General features: G+C 30.3%; 1 protein-coding gene across 12 annotated transcripts in view; it reads left to right on the top strand.

The window, feature by feature from the left end:
• Positions 1-18,547, top strand: part of LOC143058323 (polypyrimidine tract-binding protein 1-like) — a 74,414-nt gene that overhangs the window by 48,173 nt on the left and 7,694 nt on the right. For 3 of the 12 annotated variants that reach the window (XM_076231827.1, XM_076231800.1, XM_076231863.1), the window contains 10 exons: positions 5,891-5,992; positions 10,593-10,742; positions 12,029-12,175; positions 13,387-13,518; positions 14,107-14,158; positions 14,748-14,806; positions 15,551-15,716; positions 15,850-15,870; positions 17,082-17,186; positions 17,751-17,810. In XM_076231827.1, coding sequence (XP_076087942.1) covers positions 5,891-5,992; positions 10,593-10,742; positions 12,029-12,175; positions 13,387-13,518; positions 14,107-14,158; positions 14,748-14,806; positions 15,551-15,716; positions 15,850-15,870; positions 17,082-17,186; positions 17,751-17,810 — 994 coding nt within the window. Of the gene's footprint in view, positions 1-4,049; positions 4,196-5,884; positions 5,993-6,079; positions 6,128-10,590; positions 10,743-12,028; positions 12,176-13,386; positions 13,519-14,106; positions 14,159-14,747; positions 14,807-15,550; positions 15,717-15,849; positions 15,871-17,081; positions 17,187-17,750; positions 17,811-18,547 lie in introns of those variants that run through there. The other 9 variants (XM_076231868.1, XM_076231877.1, XM_076231872.1 and 6 more) reach the window with 9 other exon arrangements.

Here is an 18,547-nt window from a genome sequence, read left to right as displayed (position 1 = left end):
GTCTTTAAAATCTGATTTAGAGCAACACCAGGCTTACAAAGGATTTTTTTGGTCTTCACAAAAAATATAAAGCATGCAGTGAAGGCCACATTTTGTGCTGGTCTTCATTGGTCCAAAAGTTAGATAAAGTCACAGATGATCAGCTTAAAATAAGGTAGAACCATATAAATAATGAATCAAGTGTTTAATTGTTCACTTTAGAATCACAGAAATTAAATGATGTTCTATAACACATGATCTGTGGTGGGTTATTATGGAGTTGACAAGTGAATATGATAGAAAGCAATACTTATAACAGTTACATCGTGTGTTTTCATTAACTGAAACCTTATAATGGTCACACTTTTCTATGTTGCAATGAAAACTTAAATGGAAATGATTCTCTATACCATAATACAAATATAAAGAAATCAATTTGTAATAAACACCTTTCTACTGGTCTATGGCTATCAACTTTCACACAGGACAATCCAACCCCAATGTAGCTAAAAAACTATATTAACTTAATGCTCATAAAAGATCAACTTATATTTTTGGACAGATTTATGTACAAGCTAGCCCATTTAATAAGTGGTATGAATTTATAGTTCAGACAGCATGCTTCTGCAATAGGTTAAGCTTCCACTGGGCTTCAACTTGAAATTTCTATGCCAATATGTAAACGGTCAGACCTTTAAGTATCATCCGGATACTGAAATAGGACTTTAATTAGAGATAATATTTACTCACTAGGGATACTCTTCTATGGCTGATTTATAAAATATGGACCCATCAATAAAGTGACAGTGACAATGTGTACTCTACACTTTAACTTTGTGTGATAGGTAATGTATACCTTTGAGTGGTGTATAGCTAGATCTTTACAAAAATAACCTGAGTTTTGGATTTTTAAAATCTTTTAATTTGTCTGACCTTGCCAAAATAGTCATTCAGTTAAAAAATGTCATAATTGACATGGTATAAAAAAAGAAACAAGACAATTTGATCATTTGAATAGAATAATTGCTATTCACCAGGCAGACTGTATTTGTTGGGATTGCTCCCATGGTTTTAATTAGAAATTACAACATGATTTCTCTAGGGCATGATCACACTTATTGACATTTAAGACTTTTTACAAAATCCATTTAATAATGTACCATAATTCAAATATATGTATTGGATCTTTATTGTTTCCTAACTTTCTATTATGCAATACGATATGGTATTACTTATGTATCATTATTGAGCAAATTGTTGACAGACTTTATATTTTTGAAATAGACAATGGTTTTGGTTCCAAAATTTTTCATCTACTTATGTTGAATTATTATTCAGAATTCAAGGGTTATGTCCCTTACATAACAAATTGCATTTTATCTTTTGTAGAATGTTAATCGCTGAATTTTATCAGCATTTTACTGATAGAAAAGTGTAGGAGGATTTTGAGTTATTTATTTATTAGTTTTGGCACATTTATATATGACTGTTTAAGATTTTTATCATGACATTATAAATGATGACTTCCCCCCTAAAGTTCTAGATTTTGAACTATTCAGCCCCACCCTTTTTCTACATCATTCAGGACAGAATGCACTTTGTCTGTTATCAGTGGATAGATCATATGTAATATAATAAACATAATTTTTAATATAAGATATTGTCATGTCATAAATACCTGGATCAAGATAAAAACAAACATTGATAGCAAAGTTTCGTGTCTAATATTAACAGTCTTTACTCATATCATCTTCAAAAAGTATTAATTCCACACGTTCTATAACATTGATAAAATAATGAAGTAAATATGAATATGGGAAAGCCGTGTGTTAGTTCAAACATTGACAATACTTAAACAAATGGCTGTTGTCATAGTGAAATGTTTTAGATTTTAAATGTTAAATATTGATTTTGAATTTTTATCCGTTTTATGTCTGTAATGATCAATCATTTAAATGGTTATAATTATCTCCAAAAAAGACAAGTACTTGCTGGTAAATGTTAGTATATACTGGTTTTTACACATCACCAACTTTACCCCAATTTATGCAATTTATTAAAAAGTCATATATATATACCTGAATAGCAATAAAATTGTTGTTTTTATAATAAAAGTTGTAGTGTATCTAATTGGTTTGTCTATGAAAATGCTTTCATCATTTCTAAAGTTTTTTTTTACCTGTACAGGTGATATATTGTTCATTAAACTCTAAAAGAAAAGTTATAAATGTCTGTATCAAAGTATTTATCTGAAAGAAATATGAATACCTATTAATTAAAGAGTTTATAAACTAGGTCCTTGTCAGAAAAAAAGGAATTTCCATGAACCTCAATTATATAATTATTTGTTCCCGCAATTTTGTGCAGCTATGCTAGTTTGACTTGTATTATTTTCTGTGATTGCCAAGTTTGAAGTTTCACATTTGTAGTATTAATATTATAAAAGAGAAATACTTAAAAACTTTAATTCTAGTAAGCTGATGAACAAACAATATGATTGTTTTAGTTTCCTTTGCAAAAAAAACTTGGATGGAGAGTTGTCTCATTGGCACTCATACCACATCTTCTTATATCTATGAAAAAAGGTAAAAAAAAAATGTACAGCAAAAAAGTGCATAACAATAAGCGTTTCAGACAAAAAAACTAAATTAAGAATGATATTGCACTTTTAAAAATAAATGCAAATTACAGGTAGTGTCATAATACTAAATATAAGAGCACCTGCCCTGGACATAATATATCTATAATACCGGCTCATATTAATGTTTTCCTGGGGCTGTTATATTATCTGTCACCTGTTACTGAGGTCCAGATGGTGTCTGTGGACCACAAACAATTGTTCAGCTAGTTAGTGTAGCTAAATAGGAAGACAAAGACAATGTACCTTAAATAGTCAGTTAAATTTTAACTACGGTACTGGAAGGGGAGATAAATCTGTCAACCTTGTCCCTTGTCAAATCTACACTATTTTCTGTTATATTTGTCCCAAGACAAATCTGCACTTCTCTATTTTCTATTATATTTTAAGTGAGGATCAAATTAACGTGAGGAAAAAAAATTTGATGCTCATTAGATTAAAAGAAAAACATGTCAGTACTTTTGTTAAAAAAATATTGCATTAAATTTTTGATGAAACTGGAGATTTCCCATTTCTCACCAATGTCTATCATGTTCCTAGTGAGACCACTATTTTGTTATTAGATAAACAATAGCATGCTTACTTTTATATTCCTCTATGCACTTGCTTACACACAATATTGTGCTTTCCATGTCTTTCATCTCGTAACCATTTATTTAAAAATAGAAATATTTTAAAATTTCTTTTGGTATAAGGTCAAGATAAATGCTTATTTTATGTGAAATAGGAATTTTAAAATAAATTATTGTGCAAAAATCAGCATGTGTGCTAAAATTTGCATAAAACCAAAAAAAAATAACTGTCAACTTAAAGAACAAAGTGACAAAAATATTTAAAATTTATTTATTATTTCTCTTTAATCTTTGTGATAGCAGTGCTGAATAATTTCTGTACAATAATATCATTTATATTGATTTCTAATTATTCATATACATCAATTAAAAAAAATCCCCCCTCCTAAAAATGCAAAATGAAAAGAATTGGTGTAAATCAGAAACAAATGTATTTTCCCCCAATGTAGGATTTTAACTTCTAATTACACAAACTGCATTAGGATGGTATGACTAAGTTATTTGAGTATTTCTGAAATAAACAAACTACAGATGTGAAATGTATGCGCTCTTGTAAAAGACTTGCTGACATAGCCGTAGATTAATATTCCACAGATAATAACGTGCCAAAAAAACTCTCCAAGGGATCAATTATACCTGTGTTTTCTATCCAGGTGAGGAAAACATTGCTTTATCAATTGATACTATGATCTGTTAATTAGGAAGACCAATATCGCAATAAATTCAGCTTCCAGGGCGGGAAATCAATCATGAGGGGGTGGCTAATGTAACGTGTTATAATGTCATTGGTAACACACAATACATAGACCGTAGTATTTAATATTAGCTTTCTGTTTTCTTCAATGTGTTGAATGCATGAATGATTTGCTATTGAGTAAAGTATATATACTATCAGATCCCCGGGATATGTTGTAAAGCGTTGATCGGCTATCAAGACAATTACGATACCTCTCTCTCAGCATCTTTTTCTTTATTTCTCGGATCTATTCCATTCTTTTTTTTCTCTGTGAGTATTATTTAATAATTGTTAAGTGTATGTAATTAATGTCATTTGTTTGTCTTGAGTGACATGGTCATGTATTGTAACATTCCTTGTATTAATTATCAGATTAACATACTATACATAAGTCTGGTGACAAAATAAGAATATATAGATACACCAACAGGTTATACAAATTTATAGAAAAAATAAATGGTAATTGATTTTTATAGCAAATGTAAAACATATTGACTGAGAATTAGTGGAGTTCATTGGAAATGTGCATCTAATATGCATAAGTATATTGACCAAGAAAAAGGAATGGCAGCATCCATATTATTTATCCAAAGAAATATGCTAAAATTCTTTCTATTAAAGTGCTGATGTGATATCAGATAATTTTCCATAAATATCATGTAATGAAGTAATATATCTGTTACCATGCCAACACAGAAACTGTGAAAATGACACACATTATTCTGCTTAGGAATGTTGTATGATCAAGATAATTGATTATATACAAGTGGGGTGGATGCAGGCTAATATGTTAGAACTTCAATTGTTTGGATGATGAGGAATCTTTAGTTTTAATGAAGGGATATGCTGACTGAGAGTAAGATTTCATTCCGTATTTTATATCCGATTTATAATCTGTTAATATGTTAGCTAATGTCTTTGTCCTACTAAGTCTTAATGCCTAAGTATTAGATGTATGCACTGAAAATTCATAGTAGAATTGGCAGGGTTTTATTTCATTTACATGAATGGCAAATATTCAATACACTTTTTCACACCTCTAATAAATAGACCCATTTGATCATAAAAGCATGACCATTAAATGTAGAAATTGAATGTTCAAAATTTGATATCTTATAAAGTGGGAAGTTATTAGGTTTATTAAAGAACATGGTCAACTTTAATGTTATTAACATTTTTTGAAATTTATTGAATTTATTATACATGACATTTGAAATTACTCGATGTTTATACATTATCAAGTTGACAGTCAGTAAATGTTCGATCACTAATGTTCTATTACTCATGGCTATACATATTGTAATGTAATTTGTTGCACTGTGTGGATGTGTAAAGGCCCCGATTTTCAATAAAACATGAATTTTTAATGCCGCTTACAATATCCTAGTGTCATGTTATCTATTTTAATATAGGATATTATATCTGACTTTTTACAAGAACCCCTAATTATGCAAATTACCATTGGTAGTTAAGTAAATTAGATTTCATCTAGCTGATTAAAGCATATTTTACTGGCTGCCTATATATAAAGCAGAATAAATAATTGCTCTATTGCTATCAAATTGATGAACTATATAGGGTCTTCATATTTTCTGGATTTATTTCAAACTTTGAACACTGGTAAAAATCTCTTCAGTTTATTGCAGTAGAGAAGTGATTATGGAATCCTTGGAATTCGATGTATTATTTAATGATGTTTTTGGCACTTGTTGCAACTTTTAGCTACAGGTCATTTTGATTCAGTCTATAAACCTTCTGACCAATGATACAGGGAGACATGTGTTACTAGGAATATGAATCATAAAGTACCACGATCACTTTCATAATTTGATTTTTTTATATCATAACACCATATTGCAGTGAAGTTTTATCATTCAATTTATCAGTTGATGAAATGCTTGATGATTATATCTGTTTGTAATACTGCCATTGGAGTGTGACTGTAATATTTCTATCTTCTTTCAGAGACCCTCTGACGATCTGATGTCTAATTCTCCTGTAGTGACCAACGGCACTGGACTTAGTCCACAACATATGTCTAATGCTGGCGATAATGAGGCAAAAAAGGTAATGTACAATTTTATAAAATAATAACACATATACAATGTATAAAAGTTTGATTTAAACAGCATGCACTTAAAAAAAATGTGGTAGGAAGACTTCCAACATATGTGTAATGCTGGCGACAATGAGGCAAAAAAGGTAATGTGCAATTTTATATGATAAAAGCACATATACAATGTAGAAAAGTTTGATTTAAATAGCATGCACTTAAAAAAATGTTGTGGTAGGAAGACGAATCCAACATGTGCCAATTCAAACTGTTCTTACAGTAATCACTCAAGGTGCAAATTGCTTTTCTCAGTTTATTTTGTAGAATTGTTCAGTATATTTTTAATCATATTTAACTGTTATGTAATGAGAATGAGCTGGTAAATAGACTGGCTTGCTTCGATCAAAATATGCAAATTAAATTTAAGTTTTTAGTGAGCAACCCAATGGACATTTATTGAAAACGTTTCTTCTGAGCCTGTTTATGTATTATAACAAATACTGCTGGTTAAGGTTAAAAAAAGATTTAACAAAGAATATGTTTGGTCAACTTGTATGAATATAATCAATAAAACAAAATATTGTGTTTATGACTGTGTACCTCTTTTGATCTCGGTCCTGGGAAATTCTTTATAAATTGTTAAGACCTTAATTTTCGTTTTAAAAAGTTCAAAAGACCTTATTTTAATCAGCTTTAAAGTATTAAAAGTTAAAGCTTAATTCTTAATTGGATTTTAAAGTTTGGTATCAGTAAGAAGTTTACTTAGTTACTCTATAGACACTAAAAAACTCATTTAAAATTGCTAGTTGTTAAAAATAATATGCATTTAAATTTAATTGAAGGTGCTATACATTGCTTACTAGTTATGGCATGTTGGGCAGATGTTTAAAAACTTTCAAGATTTGTAGATTTTAAAATAAAAAATATGTCTGTCAAGTTAGAATATGATACATTCATTATAATGTGTTTTCTGTCAACGATGTAATTAACGGCATTCCATACATATAAAAGTACAGGAAAGATATTAATAAAAAACTAGTTTAATTAATGCTTGCACTTCAAATCTTTAAAGGGGGGTCTTGTCTTTGGTTTCTGATGATTTTGTTGTGTATAGAAAACATAAACAGATATATAAAGTTCCTTAACCAAGTACCAGACAATTCTCCAAAACAGTTGAGGCTAGAGTGACAGAGACAAACACCTTTTATACACTTTGAGACAAGTTTACCCCCAATAATATTGAACTAATACAGTAATATTTAGGGGGTATTGAGGGATGAGAACAATGACTGGAATTGCAACATGTGTTCTGGGACAAAGAACATAGGAATATGAACCATGTGTTCTCACTGTTCTGGGACAGACCATATGAATATGTACCATGTGTTCTGGGACAGAGAACATTTGAATATGTACCATGTGTTCTCACTGTTCTGGGACAGACCATATGAATATGTACCATGTGTTCTGGGACAGAGAACATATGAATATGTACCATGTGTTCTGGAACAGAGAACATTTTGAATATGTACCATGTGTTTCATTGTTCTGGGACAGAACATAGGAATATGTTCCAATTTCTGTATTTTCAATGCAGATCTGCAATAAAAACATATACTGTTAGAAAAGAATAATACACCAAATATTTTGTTTTCATAGGGAAATAAGATGAAAAAACATGTTAAAGATAAAATCAGATCCTAATAACATACTCTGAAATATGTTCTCAATGCTCTCTGTAATATATGACTTAGTGTTATCAAACTTTATCCTGTAAAATAAGTAATCATGTGCATGTGTACATAATATACTTTTCAAAAATGCAAAATTGATCATGTATTAAACAAGCTGTCTGTAACAAATAGATATTGTATACTGTATGGCAGCCTTGAATTGATTGACAAATTCTGTAAGATGTTCTTGTTAACCCTAGATTAGTCTTCCATTAAATGCATTGTGGATAAGTAAGGTTAGTTGTCACAGAATAACTAGCATGACCACTTCAGGAAATGTTTGTATATTAACATTGTACCCGTTACATGTACGTATTCAAGCACCAGTTACATGTACATATTTGTCACGAGTTATTCAAGCACCCGTTTGATGGATTGGAATGTCAGGAATTAGAAATCAATATGCTGTTTTAAAAGTCATAGGGTATCATGATATGATACATATTGTCAACGCTGCGATAGTATTGATCTATTCTACCTATCATTGTTATTACCAAGGTGATACTACTGAAACCCACTTCATAATTGATAGAAATTTTGTCCCAGAGGAAAATTGTCATTAATCTTAATGGCACCTAAAGCTTTTGTGTCTCCATTGTGATGCAGATGATTGGTTGTTTTGTGGTTGTCATAGTGATTTGGTTGACACATCCTACAGATGTCCTGGTTCTTGTTTTAGTAATCCATTAGCAAAAACATAAACTGAAGCTTAATCTATCTATTGGAGGAAATAACAATTCTTTATTTACTGTGTTAATAATCAGGCTACACAAATGTGGAATTAATCTCGTATTGTTTATTGTTAGATAGGAAGTTTTTCTGAAAAGATTTATTGAACTAGCTTTGTAATATATATGTAGGGTATTGTCCAAACACAAAATCATAATAAGTTGTTATATTAGAAATACATTTATGGATAGTTAGATGCAATAAAGTATGTTTTAATGTGATTATGCTAAAATGATCAGAGCACAAGAGTAAGAAATAAGCCAAAACATTGGTGGCTCTTTAATGTTGCCCTAGGGTCAAGTTGACATGTCTTCCATGAATAAATTCTCAAACATACTCACTGATAGGTTCAAATATAAACATGACAAAGCATCAGTTTTATTTCTCAAATTTTGACTTTTGTTTTCAATCATTGAACGAAGTAAGCAATCTTGTCCTGTTTCAAGTTGTTTAAGGATTAAACTGTTCTATCTCAAGCTTTTTATTTACGAAATTTCAAAGAACAAATCTTTGGGTTTTTTTTAACTTTTTTTTGGTATAAGTTTGATTTGAAGCCGGCAATTTAGCTTGCCACCTGTCCAGACTGTTTCTCTTATTAAGTCCTTTTTATAACCCTTCAAATGTCAATAAGTGTTTGTTTGTTTTAAATAAAAATTGCTGTTTGTTTGATCTTCAAAATTTATGGAAAGGTTCTGAAAGGAAAATTTGTCAAACACCTAGCCAAATGTTTGCTCTGCTTTCTCAATATAAATTGCCTTATACAGAAATGCCAAATGCAAATTATTTTAAATTTTATATTGAACAAGTGGAAGTAATATACTACATATAAAATAAGTGTTATTTGGTATTAAAATGGAAAGATTATGTCCTTATAATTAAGTATTTCATTGTAATCCTTCCTGCTTAAATACACACACTTAATACACATGTATTTAAAATATACAACATGTTAGTTTTGCTACAATGGGCACATGATATAAAATATCATATAAAAAATACAAAGTAAAAAAAGTAATGACATGAGATATGTGTTTGGAGGGTAACAACAATATGTAACATTTGTATCTGACAATGGACAACATGTACCATCTTTATTATGTTGTCGTGTTTTTTAATGGCTAGGTTTTGTATTGGGATGAATTGTGAAACCTCAAAAGAATTGTATCATCTGCATGGTCTTAGAATTGGTTGGCAATTGATTGAAATGGAACAATACACCAGATGCTACATGTATCTATTGATAATCTGTCTCCCTCATGTAACAGTTGGGTACTAGTTTATCCTCGGGTTATTATCGAAACAACTGTATTGTCAGTTTTATGATGAAAAAATTATGTACAATCAACTGCAGTGGTAACATAATGATTATCTAACGAACAAAAAAATAAATCAGAAAACAAATAGCTTTTCCAAAAGCGATATCAACTGTCAATGTATTCACCAGCTGTAAGGCTTCCCTTTTATACACTGAGTTGGTATTCATAATAAGGTAACTTGTCCATGAACTACATTTCCAGTGCTTTTAACATACAAATTTTAAGTATTCAATTAAATAGATTGCAAAGTTCAATAATTTGTAGATTTCACAATACTGTTGTATATACAGCCTACACGTATGGGGTACTTTCTATCCATTAATGTTGAGTGTTGACATAAAAGATAACGTAAAGCACCTGAGATTGTCATCCTCCGTCGCCCACCCTTATCCCACACAGGTGAATGATTCTTACTCGTATATCATAATTTACTTAATAGAAGTAATATTACACGTGGCTATTCATAACTCACCTAAATTGGTCTACTATCTTATGCTTATATTACTATATACAACATTCAGTGACAGCTTCCAATTCTTTGGCAAGGACATACTTTCTTTATTTTTGTCATAGGTAAATTACATCAAGCTTTTAAGTGTATTACATTTAGGTTTTATTGCATTTTGTAAAGAAACTATTGCAATGATTGGTTGTAATTACAGAATTTGTATTTCCTTCTCCCGATGAGATGTCGTAAATGAGACCAATATTACTATGTACCAGATGCTAACTGATCTCAGCTGTGTTCTATGAAAAAGTATCCTCTTTGTTTTCTTGGTTAATCAAATAGTCAAATTTCATTTTAGATTAATGAAAATTTTATTGATATTTTGCAGGTAAAATTAGATGCCAACAACATGAATGGGCCATCACGAGTAGTCCATCTGAGAAGTCTGCCACCAGATGTCACTGATGCTGAGGTGGTCCAGCTCGGGATACCATTCGGCAGAATGACCAATGTATTGTTACTCAAGCAGAAAGGCCAGGTATGATATTCCACTGCTTGTTAAAGCTAATTTCCTAATGCTTGTAGAGTAAGAGCTTGCTTTATTTGTATAAACGTTAGCTCAAGCTTTGTAATTAAGACTGACAGCTGCAAACAATATAGGTAGGCAAAGTTAAACTTGTATGTATAGTTTTTAATTTTGATTGAATGTTATCCCAATTACAGTTGTACAATATACAAACAAAGCAAACAAGCAAACCAAAATCTTACTCTACATGCCATTAAAAGTTTCATGAACTGGTTTCGTTTATGTATGTGATTTTCTTGTTTTGTCATCAATAGGTGTAAGCAATGAATTATGTGTACACTGCTGCATATCTTTAAAAAGTTTTTTTTTTAATTAAAAATTAAATTCTTAAACCACACCTGTTGCAGTAATAATATAAAACTTTAACTGTTATTTTAATTAAAGTTTTAGCAATTTAAAACTTCGTAATTTTTCAATATGTATGCCAAAACTAATTTGCAAATGCTCAATTTTTACTGGAATATATCTGTAAAAAGTTTGAATAAGCTTAATGTGTTTAATTTTACTGTAAAGAAAATTTTGTTTTTCTTGTGACAATTATTTGCACATTATGCATTTTAAATATGCATGCATCAAACTGAAGAGATTTTAAATAGATAGTGAAGTCTTGATAATTGAACATTACAAATTAAGTCGATTGATATCAAACTCAAAACTTTTAAATATATTAAAAACATTTTAAAGGTAAATTTCTCAAAGATTTATTAAATTTTAAGTTTAGATAATGTACACAAAAAACATTTTTACAAGAGATCCTCCAAGAAAATGATTGTAAATGTTTGAAGTTGAGTATCTAGAATGAAGTGGGTGTATTAGTCTGAAGTGGTAATTTTTTCTGGTTTACCAATACAAAATTAAATAAATTAAGTACAAGATTAATTCTAAAAGTCATGAATCATGAATATGCAAATAATATTTGCCAATGTTCATTAAAAAATAAATCAATTCCTTAAAATAGCTTTTGTCAAAATATATAAAATGTAAAGATAATGACATATGAGTGAATCGCTGTTCTTACAAGACTGACATGGGGTTTTAGAAGTTATATATCTCAAGTGACTTGTATCACTGGTCAGTTGTTGCCAAAACTTTGCTGATAATAATATTATCTGGAGATTTAAAGTCTGCCAGACACCTAACCACTTCAGGCCATAAGTAATAACCAGACTTATTTAACAGATAAAGATGACCACAATTTACACCTAATGTTTACTTAATAATGTAACTCTTGTTTTCAGGCTTTTCTGGAGTTTGAGGATGAACAAGCTGCTAACAATTTTGTCACATTACATCAGGAACATGCACCTCAGATCCGGGGCCGAACAGTGTTTGTACAGTTCTCTAACCATAAAGAATTAAAAACAGACCAAGCTCACTCATTTCAGGTTAGTCAAATGTAAAGTCATTGGTAGGGAAGTAATTTGACCAGTACAGTTGACATTTTCTCCAGTTATTTCTGTTTGACAATATATTTTAATGATGTCAGTTTGAACATAATGACCACTGGAAAATTGACCAATTTTAGTGATATAAGGTCAGTGAAGATCTGGGGATGAAAGCAAATTTGTTTGATCTTGTATAGTGTGTCTGTGGTCTTTAAATTTGAGCAAATTTCTACTCTTGCTCAAAATATAAATCTTTTTCCAAAATTTGTATATTGTCTGTGGTCTTGCCTTCAATATATATCTTTGTCCTAAATTTTTTGTATACTATCTGTGGTTCTCATAGCTTAAGCCAATCTCTGTTCTCTTGCTCTTGATATAAATGTTTACTCTAAAATCAATTAATGTTAACTAGAAGATAATTTGTGCTGGATTCCTCAGTATTGAATGATTTATAAAGCCTGTTATCATTCAAGCCCAACACACAGTTTATTGGTTTCAGAAAGCAACATATTTTGTTGCCTATTTTCTGCTTACATGGTTTACAATGAAATCAAAGGCAATGTTTATTTGATGTTGGGAACAACTTTGCTATGTATTGATTACCATTAGTTTTGTTTTAATTGATTAACGTGTTTAGTTTTGTGATATGACATTGTTCCTTGTAAAATCTCGTAATTGTTGGAAACGTAAACATTTGGATGTGTATTTTGTTATAATTAAGTTAGCTGTATTGGGTGAGATAACGGAACTGAAGCCATTTTATATGTACTAAGTCTGGAGGTTACAAAGTCTGTGTAAACAGTTAAGTTATTGGTTTTCTGCTGTATGACATAATGCAATAATAAAGATTGATCAAAAGAAAATGACTTATAACTCATCCGTTTATCTCTAACGACTTGGATTCAATTATTAACATTGTTCATTCAAATATTTTCAGCTGTTGCAAATTCTGTTTTGAGATCTTTAACCTTTATAAATTGTCAAAATATGGAAGAAATTTTCCAAATTAAATTTTTTAATAAAAGACGTTATTTTAAGGAGCCTTTACTTAATTTTATTTGAGTGAATGTCAATAAGTTTACATATAAATATTACACTTTAAATTAGTTTGAACCGAATGCACTGTATAAATGTATTGATTAATGGTATGCTTGGAATGTTACGATGGTTCTTGAAATATAATTAAATTGATAAATTGTTTATGTTTTTAGAATGCTACAGCAAAAGCAGCGCTCCAAGCAGCTCAGCAAGTGACAATGGGCGGAACAGACTGTGAAAAGAAAGTACTCAGGGTTATAGTGGAGAATTTGGTTTATCCGGTCACTATTGATGTTTTACATACGGTAAGAGATAATGTTGTTGGCAAACATTTTGATGAGATGATGGAGCAAACAAGTTCTTCAAAAACAGCAGCTGCACAAAAGTACAAATATTAAGATTTAAATCAATTTAATAACAAACAACTCCCACTAAAAGGTTCTCTCTGATTTCCAGCAACCATCAAATACATACATGCCATCCATCTTTTATCAGAATTATTATTGACTTGTTATTAGAATTTCCCAGAGCATCCATCATATTAGAGTAATGTTTTAACCTACAGTAAATAGTAGAACATTGAGTTTATCTCCAATAATGTTTTACCTAGAATGAATATCAGAAAATCTGGTTAATCAAATCCCCTTGTTAATTGGGTAAATAGCAGAAAATTATTTTTATTTGGTCACCATAGGAACACTTTTTTGAGGTGACCTATATGATACAAAAACTTTCTAATGATTTTAAATGTTTGAATTTATTAAAACTTGTCTCGTCACATTGACTGACAAGTACTGGATTTGATGTAAAAGAAATACAATTTACCAATATCCACATAATTTCATTGTGTTTTCATGCTTTTATATTAAACAACGTTATTTCTTTATTTACAGATATTTTGCAAATTCGGAAAAGTACAGAAAATGATCATATTTACCAAAAATAGTAAGTTTTTTTATATTTTTATGCCCCACCTACAATAGTAGAGGGGCATTATGTTTTCTGGTTTGTGGGTCTGTTTGTTCGTTCGTTCATCCCGCTTCAGGTTAAAGTTTTTGGTCAAGGTAGTTTTTAATGAAGTTGAAGTCCAATCAACTTGAAACTTAGTACACATCTTCCTTATGATATGATCTTTCTAATTTTAATGCCAAATTAGACTTTTTACCCCAATTTCACGGTCCAGGGAACATAGAAAATGATAGTGCAAGTGGGGCATCCGTATACTGGGGACACATTCTTGTTTAGTCTCATTTTAACGACTCAATACATACATATACCATACTATTGATATAATGTTTAAGTTTTCTTTGAATGTATTCACAGTTGTATTTGTCTTCATGTCTAGATTAAATAATCATAAATATGTTGTACCTCAGTAATGGTCAAATTTAAATTGAGAATAGAAATGGAGAATGTGTCAAAGAGACAACAACCCAACATTTTTGCTTATTGGCCATGATACCAACATAAAATATGATGACATATGAATCTGATGAAATGAAATGTATAAGTCTATGTTATTATTATTTTTCAGACACATTCCAGGCATTGATACAGTATTGTGACAGTATCTCTGCAAGCTCATCAAAATTAGTAAGTGTTGATATAAAACATGTCTTCAGATATATCAGGACTTTCAATGTATTTAAAAACATCAAAATTAGTAAGTGTTGATAAAAAACAGATATATCAGAACTTTCAATGTATTTAAAAACATCGAAGTTAGTAGGTGTTGATAAAAACAGATATATCAGAACTTTCAATGTATTTGAAAACATCAAAATTAGTTAGTGTTGATAAAACAAGATATATCAGAACTTTCAATGCATTTAAAAACAGACTTTGCACTTAATCAGGATGCTGATCACAAACATATTATATAACCAGAAGATTTGTAGAAACATATGTCAGAGTCAATAAGGTTGATAAATGTTAATGTTTTTACATAAATGATGTATTTTAACTATCATTATAAACTAAAGGTCAAAATTGAAAGAACTGAATAGCCATCAGCTTGGAAAAGTAATAAGAAAGATAAGAATATGAAGATTTTTTTCTCAGTAAAAAAGATAAGGATGTTAAACTTGTAAAAATAGGTGCTGTTATGAGTATTAGTTATTACATGTAATCAATACAACAGAAAATTTGAATTATCTGTAATGGACAAAGGTAGATAACTCATTCCCAATTCTCTTCTCAAATCACTTTTTTTTCTTTTCAAATTTTGTAATACACTAATTGTTTTTTTCTATCATATGTTTATTTTCTGTTTTAAGTCCTTGGATAATCAGAACATCTGATTGTTTTTTCTATTGTATATTTATTTTTTGTTTTTAGTCGTTGGATAATCAGAACATCTACAATGGCTGCTGTACGCTGAGAATAGACTACTCCAAACTGAACACATTGAATGTGAAGTATAACAATGATAAAAGTCGAGATTTCACTAATCCTAATCTTCCATCAGGTGAAAGTGGTGGCATGGATCCAAACATGTATGGAGGTAATTGTCAGATTTTGTGGGTTTATTAGATAAGGGCTAGATTTGCTAGAAATATTTCTATCTTTCTCATTATTTGCTGTATACAGTTATAAATAACTCTGGATTTTGTATTTTTCTTTCTTTCCATGTATAGAAGACTACCCAAGAGAGAGAAGTATGCCATCGTTTGTTGTGTTAAGATTTTAGTTATTCCATGTATTAAATGCATCTGAATCCATGAAGCTTATTTAGTTTTGGAGCACGTCCCACATTTATTGGTTGCATGTTAAAAAGTCAAAATCACAAGCAATCATTCACAAACACTCAAATATATTGGCTTCAATTGTATATGTACATGGAATACTTGTTTATGTTTGGGGGAATGAAAATAACGCTGGTATTAGGATTAAGGTTTGCTAAATGGACTAACTGGAGCTTAAAGTTATCTCCCCTTGTAAGGCTTGTCCCCTGCAACATGACTAAAGCAGAGAAAACATAATACTGCCTCAAGACTTATATTTTAGTTGCCTCCCTAAATTGGGGATTAAGAAATTTATCTGTTATCTATATTTCTTTTTTCCTGTCAATTTAATGACTTGTTTAACATAATAATTGTAACTAGTTATTGCCATTTCTTATGGAGTCTGAAATGATCATATTTGGTATGGTAAGAGAGATTGGGTATGAGGAATCTAAAAGTGGTTTTGCCGGAACACCTCAAATGAAAGATAAAAATAGTTTCGAGCTATTTGTAGCTAACATCGGACATTTATAAATATTTTATTATACCAATAGTAAAGACACTTCAGTGATAATATATTTGATAATTGAATATTTGTGAAAGAAATAAAAAAAGGGAAAATTCAAAATTAATTTATAAAATTTTAGTTTTGTTAGCTATTTAGGTAACATTTTGAACTAGGACCTTTAGAAACAAAAGTTTAAGGTCAATTTTCCAGATAATTCCAGTTACTTTTATTGTGTATAATATAAGACTTTGTCTTAACAATGTAATGTTGGAAGTAAAGTTAAATTAGTTTTTGTTTTAACGTTGGACTTGTGCTTCATGTGAGATTTGCTTAACAAGTGCTTTTTGCTTCAACTGTTGGCCTTTATGATCAATTAATCCCTATACTGTATGTACAATGTAACTTATGACAACAGGACATAACAAGATAAATGTCAGCCAACGTTGAAGACTACAGATAGAATTCAAGATGGCTGCTTTGTAATCAATATATCAACCTTACCAACCACTATCCTGCTTAATTAGGCACATCACAACATTGCTTTTATATTTAGCTTTTTGGTTTTGAGTTTATTTTCTAGTTAATATGAATTATTTGTAGTTTTTAATAATCGCATGATAATATGTAATTACTAAAGGTGCCCCGAGTATAGTGACGTCAGCGTATATCCCTGGTGTTGGACCAGCTCCACTAACGGCCTATGGTGCCGCTGCAGCTGCGGCAGGAGGCTCACCGGTTTATGGTACAGCAATTTCACGATTTTTCTCTGTCTCTATTTCTATCTTGACAGCATGCGTCATTGTAGATGTTTTGTAACCTATAGCAGCTTTTGATAGAATGCAGACTTACTAACACATCCTCTTTTCCTGTCATCCTTGCAATGTTATGCTGCCAAATGGTGATGTTCATAAATACTTTATCACAGTTCTATATTTCAGTCACTTGTTTTAAATTCACAGCTAACATTTATTTGTCAAATGTTTTTCAATAAATTGAATTTTCACAGATATCTATTGACTTCAAAAATACTGTAGGCAGTGATATTTATCAGAAAGTTTTGTTATTCTCGGAAAAAAAAACCCATTATCTTAGATTTATCTGTACAACCTCAAAGTTTACATTTTAAAGTTCTAATTAAAAAAAACAAAATAAGTGAAGACTTTTCTGCGGAGATATTGTTGTACTTGAGTAGAGTAAGGATGACAACATATGATGCTTCCCTTGTAGTGCAGCATATCTTAGCATGTATTTGACACAATAAGCTTTTCATGTCATTTGACTGTGATCTTACTTTCTTCTCCTACAGCTCAGAACTATGGAGGGGGCATGTCGGGTGGTCCAAACTTTGGAGGGGGCATGTCAGGTGGTAAGTCTATCTTTCTTCTATTTCTCTGATGACAGTTTCATATAAGCACATTGAACTATAGCAAGTTTTGCTTTAAAGATTGATAAATGATGTCTTCAATCTGCATATATAGTGAAACCTGTCTATAACAGACCATTTTCAGATTGACCAGGTGTCCGCATTATACAGGTTATATTGCTGAAGAGCAGGGTTGTTTTAAACAGGTTTCATGTATTATCATAAAATGATGCGGATGTGATATGTGACAGAAAAATGGCCACTTTCAGTTCAGATTTTACGTATAATTATAGCCAGTAGAAGAAAAATTAAGTCCTAATAAAAATTACTTAGTTGTTGAAAATTGCTTCCTTGAAGAAAGAGTTTGATGTTGCTGGCTTTAGTCTTATTACATAAAATCAATAGTTCCTATTTCTTAAGTTACAATCAGATGTGTTAGAAGAAAAGTTCTACAGGTGAAAATAAGACTTATAATCACTTGAAGAAATGGATTTCCTTGAATTATTAAAAAGAGTGAAGTATTGACTTGTTCACTGTGCTTGTATTGAAACTGTTTTATCTTATGTCTTATATTATATATATAGTTTGATCTATCATTAATGATATGTTATTTGTCTAGCCATTTATTTTTGAAAGCCCCTTATGTATACGAGGAGAAACTGCTTTATACTTTACATCAAATCTGTTATATTCATCATCGTTCGAAAAAAGACATGGGGGAGTTGTTTAATGTACAAAAT

The sequence above is a fragment of the Mytilus galloprovincialis genome, chromosome 1 (assembly GCF_965363235.1).
Source record: "Mytilus galloprovincialis chromosome 1, xbMytGall1.hap1.1, whole genome shotgun sequence".
Taxonomy (NCBI): Eukaryota; Metazoa; Mollusca; class Bivalvia; order Mytilida; family Mytilidae; genus Mytilus; species Mytilus galloprovincialis.
The sequence above is the reverse complement of the archived record's forward strand: the minus strand, read 5'-3'. Positions and strand labels throughout refer to the sequence as shown.